The sequence below is a fragment of the Leptonychotes weddellii genome, chromosome 7 (assembly GCF_054177405.1).
Source record: "Leptonychotes weddellii isolate Sample4059 chromosome 7, ASM5417740v2, whole genome shotgun sequence".
NCBI lineage: Eukaryota > Metazoa > Chordata > Mammalia > Carnivora > Phocidae > Leptonychotes > Leptonychotes weddellii.
In genome coordinates this window covers 30,726,633-30,737,423 of record NC_138375.1, presented here as the reverse complement: position 1 = coordinate 30,737,423, position 10,791 = coordinate 30,726,633, and the positions used below count along the sequence as shown (strand labels likewise).

The window sequence follows — 10,791 nt, the reverse complement described above, 5'->3', positions numbered from 1 at the left end:
AATTAAGAAAACAATCCCATTTACAATTGCATCAAAAAGAATAAAATACCTAGGAATATATATATATATATATATATATATATATATATATATCACATCTTTATCCATTCATCAGTCAATGGATACTTGGGCTGTTTCTATAATTTGGCTATTGTAGACAATGCTGCTATAAACATTAGGTGTATGTATCCCTTTGAATTAGTATTTTTATATTCTTTGGGTAAATACCAAGTAGTGCAATCGCTGGATCATAGGGTACTTCTATTTTTAACTTTTTGGGGAACCTCCATATTGTTTTCCACAGCGGCTACACCAGTTTGCATTCCCACCAATTGTGCAAGAGGGTTCCCCTTTCTCCACATCCTTGCCAACACCTGCTGTTTCTTGTGTTGTTGATTCTAGCAATTCTGACAGGTGTGAGGTGGTAGCTCATTGTAGTTTGATTTATATTTCCCTGATGATCAGAGATGTTGAGCATCTTTTCATGTCTCTTGCCCATCTGTATGTCTTCTCTGGAAAATGTCTACTCATGCATTCTCTCTCTTTTTAGTCCTTGTAACAATCATATTTCCGAATACCCCTAGACACTGCCTAGCAGAGAGGCAGTGCCTTTGTTGAGAAACACTGATGGATGATCTCAAGTTCTATAAGGCCCTCTGACTACTGGGCCAAAACTGTCATTACAGCATGTGGCAGGGAAGTGGAAGTGAAGGAGGGAATCACAGGCCAATTCTACCAGTGTAGGGTCCAATCAAGATCATATTCTTGAAAGGAAGCCATACTGCTGGTATCGTTTATAGATCTTCTAGAATATTATTAAAGAAATTTTCAAATTGAATTTATATAATGTTCATATAAGATAAGTATGCAGAAACTAGAGGGTATTACACTAAGCAAAATAAGTCAATCAGAGAAAGACAAGTATCATATGATCTCACTGATATGAGGAATTTGAGAAACAAGGCAGAGGATAATAGGGGAAGGGAGGGAAAAATGAAACAGGACGAAACCAGAGAGGGAGACAAACCATAAGAGACTCTTAATTTCAGGAAACAAACTGAGGGTTGCCGGAGTGGAGGAGGGTGGGAGGGATGGGGTGGCTGGGTGATGGACACTGGGGAGAGTATGTACTATGGTGAGCACTGTGAATTGTGTAAGACTGATGAATCACAGACCTGTACCCCTGAAACAAATAATACATTATATGTAATAAAAAATTTGTTTTTTTAAAGATAAGTGTGCAGAAACACCCTGCAACAGTCATCCCCTTCCAGCAAGGACTAGGTTCAGGGTGGCCATCCCAATAGCCCCACCCTAAGGATGGATCTACATACAACATCAATGATAAGCAATGAAGAAGGCTTCTGTGTAAACAAATCCACAGCCTGGTATACCCTGCCTACTCCCTTGTTACAAGTAACCCCAGTGAGCTCCAGATACGCAGATATGTCTCCTGGTGCTAAGTTCCTAACCTTCTCACACAAAACATCTACCTATCAAAAAAAAAAAAAAAAAAGTACCATATTTAAAATACTGGCTCAGAAGCCACTTTGCCTATAAGCCATTGCCCCAAATACTGCAGCCCAAACAGATTTCCCTTCTCTCAAAATAAATATAGCATTTCCAGTCTGTAATTGAATTTTTCATTAAATTGTATAATTGTCCACTGTTCCTTAATCACACAACAGACATTATTAGTGTTGCCTTCCTAGCTTGAATGCTAGGTCCCAAAGTCAAGGGTCATGTCTTATACTACTTTTATATTCCCCAGAGTGTCTAGCACATTCCTGGGAACACAGTAATGACTCAATAAATATGTGTTCTGTCTTTGATTTTTTACAGTGATCCCAAAAATACCACTAGCTTGGCCAAACTTACATCCTGCAGGCTAATAAAAAATTTTATTTATTCAGCATCTTTTCCCAAGTAGTTTTCAAAGTACTTTTCAGATGACATTCCTAATTCTCACATACCCTACATGTACTATAAGGAATAAATAAAAACACTAAAGTTGACAGGATGAAAGCAAAGAAAATTAAAATTGTATGCTCTTTGATGAGGGGTATACTGAGAGCTGCAACTGGGTATGTCTCCCAAACCCTACTGAGTCCTACAGAAAAATTCCAACATGTCTCCATCTTGCTTCAAATATTAAAAATTTCTTGACTTTGCCAAGACCCTGAACAGGATCCACCTGGGAAAGCTGGTCATCAAGTTTGGGCGTTACCATTAATCTAAGGAGAATCATACCAATTTGCATTCTGAGCTTAGATCCTAGTCATCACCTGACTCTATCCACATCCTTTGTCCAACTTACCACATCCGTCTTATCGACACTTCAATTTCTCTGTTTTACTACAAACTAAGGTCATCAAAAAATATTTATTAAACAACTATTCTATGACAAGCAAAGCACTGTTTTGTCAATATCTCTAAAGGAAATAAATGCTATGCTGAGTGCTAATATAAAAGAAATAATTCCTCTTCATTCTTGCTCCACTTTCTTTAATCTTTCTAACTTGCTAGGCATCAAAGTGGTACCTTTTCTTCATTCATCAGCATCTTGCCCAGGGATTCTGGTATCTTCTTCTACCCCTAGGTCAAGAAGCCACTGTCAAGGCTCTGTCTTCAGTACTCTTTCCATAATTTATCATTCATATAGGCTCCCCCAGACTGTTTTTCACTTTGCTTTGCCAAATTGAGGTTTTCTGGGATAACAATAACCTAGCCTGAAGATGTCCAAAGAAGGGGCAGATAGGGTGAATTAGGATCTCATATGCCATCATCCTGACCAGGGACAAAGGCTGCCTGGCCAGTGGCAGTCAGAACTGGAAGACCGACGGAAGCTTATGACCAGCCATCACCAAAGCCGAGTGCATCACTGGCAGCACCTTTTGTGTCAATAAGCACGTGGGGAGAGAACTCTGGATGTCTGTCTTGCAATGGTCACACTCTACTTGTTTTTGATATGGCAACTCAAGGGAAAAAGATACATATGATGCTTATTATAATAAAGTACATGTCTTTAACAAGAAAAAATGAATTTTTCTTTGGACCAATGACTTTATGGTCGGAACAGAGGTCCTTTAGTTCTTTAAAGTTTTTAAATAATATAAATGAGGAAATAATCAAGGAGGAGTTACTGGAGCAAATGTCTAGCATAGCAGGCTGTCCACCATAGGTAAGTACAGAGAAGCACCTATTCAATTTGCAAAATCCTTTGGTGTTCTCCCACGGAATAAGGGCTTTCTCAGAGTATTCTCCTCCACCTGTGTCAAATCCCCGTGAAGTGAGCATTTTCCGTGGGATACACATTTCACTTAGAAGCCCAGCCAGCTGGAGATAGACTTGTTTATGTTTAAACAAATTCACAATCTAAGAAGTATAACGCATTGGGATTATAATGATATTATTCTAAAGAAAACTGACTGAAGTCTTGTCAATCACAAAAGAAGCAAGGTCTAATCAAAGCAGTAAACACATCTGGAAGTTTTAAGGACTCTGCAGGAGAAATTATCTACTGATTTTGAAATGGAGCATTTGAAGGTAGGTTTAGATGTTAATTAAAAAAACACAGCCCAACAATTTCTGACAAAATCACAGCCTTCTTATGAATCATTATTTGGTAAAATTGATGCCTGACCTAAGGCTTCATTTGCCTCTATTAAAAGGTAGTGAAAAGCAAGGACTGAAGAAAGAAGTTGAAACTAAACAAGGATCCTTTCTGTCCTTCTTTTAAGAGTCTGGTACTCATAGCAGAATTGTCTTTAGCTTAAAGCAAAACAACAACAAACAACAAAAGAAAAGAAAACTGCTTCCAAGGGATTTTCTGCATCAGACCATGATGAGCTGGTACTGTTTCAGGAAGCACAGCCATGATTACACTTTTATCTGTTTTACTTAACTGACTAAAAATATTAATGGTGAGGGAATAAAATAAGCAACACTATTTCTTGATGCTTATATTGAAAATTGTAGCTTGTTAAATAAGTGATCTGAATTAGAGCTCGACTATCCAAGGCATTCCATGTTAATTAGACTAACACTTTTTACGGCTGCTGTGTTTACAAGCATCCAGCAAAGAGTGGAAAAATATAAAAATGAATAAAATTTATTTTGTTTTGAGGAACTGTTCCTAGCAAGGAAGACAGATATGAAAAAACAGACCAGGAAACTGAAAACAAATGAAATAGGTGTTCTTGGAGAGTTTCAAGCGAAGTCCCAAAGGTTCTGAGAGAAAAGAGAAATTCAATAATTAAATGAATTCAAATCATGGCCCCCCAAAGAATCCTAAGATGGCATCTTGTTTATTCCTCGTTTTTGTTGTTGTTGTCTGTTATTAACATGTAAGAAATATGAAGACCAGGGAAGTTCAACAGTTTGCAAAAATTACAAAGCCCACGGAAGGCAAAGCTCAAGGGGGACCAAGTTCTCTGACACCGAGTTAACTATGGTTTCATATTATGCCATCCTAACTTAAGGGTTTCTTATATCAAAGTAGAACTTTCGTTTGGAAATTACATGTCTAAGTACTTGTCAGTGGGTCTGCTGTAATTTTATTTATTTTTTTTTTTGCAGGAGGTGGGGGCTAGATAGAAGGTAGAGTTGTGAAATGAATTTTTGAACTTTAAAAAAATAGGCCCTTTTCATTGATTATTTCCTCCCTTTCTACGAGAACAGAATAAAGCAAAGAAGCAAATGTGATATAGATGGAGATCATAATGCTAGGGGATTAGTGAGGAATCTTACTGCAAACATACACACACACACACACACACACACACGAGGGGGACAGCATGAATAATTTCATCAAAGAGCACAGACTGTCACTGGCTCCTTGTTCTGACTAAAGGTCAATGTGCAAAGGAGGACCTCTGAGAGTCCCAGATGTCAGTCCATATCACAGGCTGGTTTTCTCTCTTTGCCAATAAAAAATGGTTCGTTCTTTCACATTCAGACTTGCTGAGAAAAACAACATCGTCATCATCATCAACCATAAACATCTCTTGCAAGAAGACAGAAGATTCTCAGCTGTGGCAGATTCCCAGCTGGTAGCAGGGGAAACATAACTTAGTTGGGAAGCCCCAGACAGATACATAAAAGGGAAATCCATCATATCGGGCAGGTGTCCAATGAGCAGTACAGGCCGTAAATGCTACGGGGGTTATGTGTCAATACCTCAGCCCTGGGTGTTAAGCATCATAATTTTCACCGAGGAGAACAGTGAGTCTCAGAGGAGCTGATGTGCCTGTTGGTGGTAAAACTCAAATTCAAACTGAGGTCCAATGGGCACCAAAGTGTTTGCCCTTGAACCACACCCTCTCCCCCTGTATATACCAGCTTTGCTTCTTTCCTCCAAGAAGGCTAGAACTTGGTCAGTGAAGACCATCAGAGCCTTGCCTGATTTGGATCCAGACACACAACAGGAGGCAGGAACCTGTCCTGGAACTGATGTAGTGATATACCTGCTTTTGACTTCCCTGTGACATGATGGGCCATTTACCTTCAGGAGAAGAAGGGGTTGCTGACTCAGTCATGTCCTGTGTGTACATCTTAAATCCCAGTTGCCTGAGGAAGCATTTCTGTCAGATGTACCTTCACCTCATTTAGGGCCAGATGGCATACTCTCTGAGACTGGGATAGAACGAGCCTTCAATAAATGCCTGATTGCTAGGACTGACTCATGTTTGTGGAAGCAGACACAATAAGGTCCAGGAAAAGAATACCTCGCTGTTCCTACCTGTCTGTGATATGCAACTTCAATTTGCTTGTCTTCAGAACATTCTACAGCTGGTTTTTTTGTTTTTGTTTTTGTTTTTGCTTAGTGTTCCTTTGATAGGGAGAAATTAAGTAACTATGTTCATTGCATGTAGGATTGTATGTACCTGCACAGTATGACACTTCCCATAGATAGGAAATTCAGGCATAAAAAAATATTTTTTTGTTAATGAAGTACAGTTAACATAAAAAATATTTTGAAGGATTATAATGTCTTGACTATGGATGACTAATAATCTAAAAAGAGTAAGTTGTTATCTTGTTTACAGCTTAGAAATTAGTGAACGGTGTAATGAGATGGCTAAAATAGCTCATGAATATTAAGCTGCCTTAATGGATGCAGAAAGTCCAGAACTAAGGATTTCACATCTGAGTTTTAGATGACAAACATGATGAGGGGTATCGTGAATGCGGACTCTGGGGCATGTTGTCAGGGCAGGGAAGGGTGGGACCCCACTGTGGGTGAGAAGAACTGCAACGATAGCAAAAAAAAAAAAGAAAGAATTCAGGAAGAAGGCGCATAATGTTTGTTTTCAAATATAGCACTTAAAGGGAAGAGAGATTAGATTCATTGTGTGTTGCTCTAGCAACTGAACAGTAGGTCAATAGGTAGAAGAAAATGTTGATTTAGTGTAAAGCAGGACTTTCTAAAAATGAATCTGTCCTAGAATGGACTGGCCAGCGAGGAAGCAAGATTGCCAGCTGATTATTTTCAAGAGGTGGGCTGGCCCATTTACAGAAAGGGCTACTGAGGTGGAAGTTCATGCACCTGATAGGTACCTCTGAAGGTGGTTACCATACTCATCAAACATTTTATTGGGCATGTTATTAACATTATACTGTTCAAGGTGGGGGGAAAAAATCACTTCCCTAAAAGACACCCTCATTGCTTTGTTTACACAATGAGCAGAGGGCTGATTCTAAAGCCTTACCAAATTCAGTTCTTATCAAATCAATGTTCAGAAAGTGATTAGATGAGTTGGAATCTCATATTATTTAAATCATTACCACAGAGGTTACAGGGTTTTCTCTTTTTTAAAAAAAATTGAGGGTTTTTATGGACACATGTGAACACATTAAGTTATTTGCATTATTGACATATCTTTAATTGTTCTCTAAAACTACACCAAGTCTCCATAACTGTGCAATTTACCAGTGGAGTGACCAGAGAAGTTTAATCCTCAGGTTCACAAATTTAATCAATATAACCCATGCCTGTTTTTCTAAGTTAAACAATTTACTGTGCCACATTCTCACTGTATCACTCAGATTTATCTTTACATTAACAATGCTCACCAGCAGATAGCCAAAAAGCCTCGCCAAGTTGGACCAACTTCAAGATTTGTTTCCATGCTGGGGTATTTCATGCGCTTGGCAGAAGTAGGCTGCAACTGGGGCTCCATTTATTACATTATGCTATAAACACTATGTCCGGACCTAATGAGATACTCCACATGACAGTCCCGTAGGTAACCAAGCACTGTAAACATCTGTTAACACAAGCACCAGATATAGCATAGAGAAGATGCCTAGTATCCATTTTAAGTGGTTTATGATGTGGAGTCTGCTGTTTGCGCACTAATAATAAAAAAACACAGCCCCAAACTCTGCCTAGAACAAATATTTGCAACGCAAAGTTATGCTCAGTTTGAAAAAAAAAATGCACTGGAGAGTCATGGCTTTGTCACTGCCTTTATAGACTTTCATTTCACACTTTAGCCTATTAAGTGTTGGCCTTCCATAGCATTCAGCAGACCAAAACTATAATTTCACTGTGATATATTTACTCCAAATGGAAAGCTGAATGTTGGCTCACCAACTTTCCTTAGACTTATGTGAATCAAAAAGTTTACAAGGGTGGAAGGAGATAAAGGACAGGCCGAGCTTAAACTACAAATGATGTCCAAGGATCTCTGGGTGAAAACACATCCTTCCAGCTCCATCTGAAGTCCATCTGAAGAGAAACTGTAAATAACCAGAGACCCCTAGAAATCTAATCTGGGAACAAGCTTTTCTCAAAAGGAAACAGAATCCCCAATCACAGAAAAGATGGAACTAACAATCCTGTGGACTAAGTCATTTTGTTTCTATCTAGCATTTTAATTTCTGGAAAATATTTCACATTAATTACCTCCAAAGTGTATATACCTTGGCACCCCAGAGAAAAGGACTAGCAGGGTGACCCAGGTGGAAACTAGCCTAGAACACCAATTGCTCACGGCACAGCTGCCGCAACATGTATGAAAGGTGAGTGCCTTCCCAGGCACACGTGCCAGGGATTCTAAAGGTAAACACCCCAGAGACCATCTAGTTTCTGGACTGTGCCCAGCTACACCCCGGGAATCTCAGACCTGCAGCTCCAACTCGGGTCTGGGCCTCCAAGGTTCTGTACCTACACATAGAACCCTCGTCCTCCTATGCAAGTCTCCTGAGAGCTCCAGAAACCTCCTCCTCCAGCCTTCAGCTCCTCAAAGGCAATGGGTTTAGTGTTTTAAAGCTAAGCAGGGTCAGGCCTGGTTAGTACTTGGATGGGAGTTTAGTGTTTTTAAGTCCGTGGTATTTAAATCCTATGCAGGAACTCCTGCGACTCCCCAACCCTCTGGCCTCCCGTTACCTTTCCCTGTCCCTTCCAAGGTCTCCTGGCTGCACAAATGGGCAGGCGGCACCTCTCTGGCCTCCTCCTCCCCCCTGCACACCCTACTGGCTCAGGCGCCGACACGCCTCCCCAGGCGCACACACGCGCGCACACACGCGCACACACACACAGCGCGCACGTACACCCATACAGCACGCGTACCCGAAGCCAGGTTACCAACTCCCGCAGCCGGGCCCGAGTCGGCGTCCCCACTCGGGTTATATATAAAGCACTCGCCCCAAAATAAGACTCCCCCACGCACCCGCGAGTGGGTGACCCTGCCCGGCACCCTGTGCACGCCACCAGCACCCTCTCCCCTGACACGCGGCTACCCCACTCACCCGCAGCTCTCATGCCTCGGGCAGTTCTGTCAAAACTTTGAGCCTGGTTGATTTCATAACCACAAGTGTGTCAGGGGCTGGGGGTGCTCGGCTTGCCACGATGTCCACCCACTCCAGCTCCTGGGGACTGGTGGCCGTGACTCTACTGACCCCAGCTCCGCGGGTGCCAAAGCGTGGCTGCAGTCGGCACAAACGCGCAGAGGGCGGTGCGCTTTGGGGAGGAGCGCGCGGTGCCGACGCGCACAGCCCGACGACCTCCCCTCTCCTCGGGTCGCGCCGCCAGGGACCTCTCCCCGCTCCGCGGCGGCAGCCTCAGCAGTTCCTGCCCCAGCCCGGCTGATGATGTCAAAGAGAAACGCAAAACTTTTACGACTTTAACAATCCTGGCTTCAGAGGAAGCCCCTCCAGGTACCGCAAACACCGGCCACAGCAGGCGCCAGCGTGGGATGGTTCGCCTGTCGCCCCCAACTCCTGACGCCCACCACCAATGTCCACACACACACACATCCACAGCGTGGATCGGGTTACAACAACCCACCAGCAGAAAACAACTTCTTCGCGAGGAGGAGGGGAGCACAGCCAACCCCCAAGTCCCCCGGGAAAAAAATGACTCGTGTAAATACATAAGCCAGATCCCCACTTTCATAAACAACCGGTCCACTCCTAGGCCCCCGGGCACAAAAGGGGGGACAGAAGAGCCCAACTCCCTGAGCCTCTCCACCCCCGCCCCCGACCCCGCTCCAGTACCTCTGAGTCTCGCCTTGGGATAGAGAGCGCGGGTTCGCTTCCGCGCTGGGGCCGAGGGCGCTGGGGCCTCCGGCCTGCGTGGCCCCAGCCCGGGGTCCCCGCCGCCGCCTCGGCTCAGCAGCAGCCGCCGCCGCCGCCGCCGCCGCTCCCTAGACCGCCTCCTCTTCCCATGGCTGCGCCCAGCTTGGCAGCTCGCGGGCTGTCAGGCTTGGGGAGGAGGAGGGGGCGGGGTGAAACGGGAAGGGAGGACGGGAGGGGATGGGTGGGAAACGGCGGCCGCCGCTCACCAGGGGTCACGCCGGGCCCGGCCCGCCGCCCCCGCGACCCGGGCAGCAGCGGCGAGGGGAAGCGGGAGTTCGGGGCGACCGGTTCGAGACCCGCTGCGGAGGCGCGGAGCGCCGTCCGGGCCAAGCATTCCGAGGAGCTGGGATGAAGCGTTCCCCGCGAAGGAGTTGGAGTTGGTGCGTGTCACTCTCTTCTGGGCTGCGCGGCTCCTCCTAGAGGAAAGTATTGGTAGTGGCAGGACACTTCCTCTCCGCCCACTCCTGTTCCCGAAAAGAAGGCAGGACCTAAAAGAGCATTAAGTGCAGTCAACAAATTGAAAGGAACACTTAAAGAAAAGTTAGCTATCTGCAGGAATGGAGGAAAAAAGCGAGCAAGATCGCTTGGAAAGCGTGATTAGCCAACCAAACATTGCCTCTCTCCACCTGCCTCTTGCTCCCTGGGTGAAAGGATAGTTAAAAGTGGAGAGGATCTTATTTTAGAGGTTAGAAAACAGAGACAGAGAGATGAAGTAATTTGCCAAAGGCGCGAGGCATGTTAGCAGAGATGTTATGTCCCGAAGCCAGAGCACAGGGCTGCAGGGTGTCCGGACACAGGCCTCTCAGCCTGAGGAGGTCCTTGTGTGTCCCGCAGGGAACGCCTTTTAACGCCCTGCGCAGGACACAGCTCATCTGTCAAACCCGAGCCTGTCCCCCTCATTCCACTGTAGGGAAATAAAGTGAGAGGAGAAGGGGTCGGAGTGCTTCAGAAAGTTACTAGCGTTGTGCATGAGCATGTCATTTGGTAGAGCATCACCCTCCCAGGCACCACATGCTTTTCTTAGCAGAAAGTACAAAAGTCCAGTTCCAGGTTGTCTGTGATCTGAAGGAGCAGCCAGTCATGCTGTCTTTTTACTATTTACTTTACTACTGACTGCCAGTGTAATGTCGTTTATCTAACAGCTTCTAAAGAGCTTCGGCTCACTAAATGACTCTATTATTATTATTATTATTATTATTATTATTATTA

The 10,791-nt window shown here is 44.0% G+C and overlaps 1 protein-coding gene across 2 annotated transcripts in view; it reads right to left on the bottom strand.

Annotated features, from left to right (window-relative positions):
• GHR (growth hormone receptor) overlaps positions 1-9,969 on the bottom strand; it is a 233,673-nt gene extending 223,704 nt beyond the window's left edge. The window contains exon 1 of one of the 2 annotated variants that reach the window (XM_081826072.1): positions 9,502-9,969. Coding sequence is in view for 1 of the 2 variants with exons in the window: in XM_081826071.1 (XP_081682197.1) it covers positions 8,755-8,767 (13 nt within the window). In the remaining variant the exon portion in view is untranslated. Of the gene's footprint in view, positions 1-8,754; positions 9,402-9,501 lie in introns of those variants that run through there. The other variant, XM_081826071.1, reaches the window with a different exon arrangement.
• Positions 9,970-10,791: the final 822 nt, after the last annotated feature.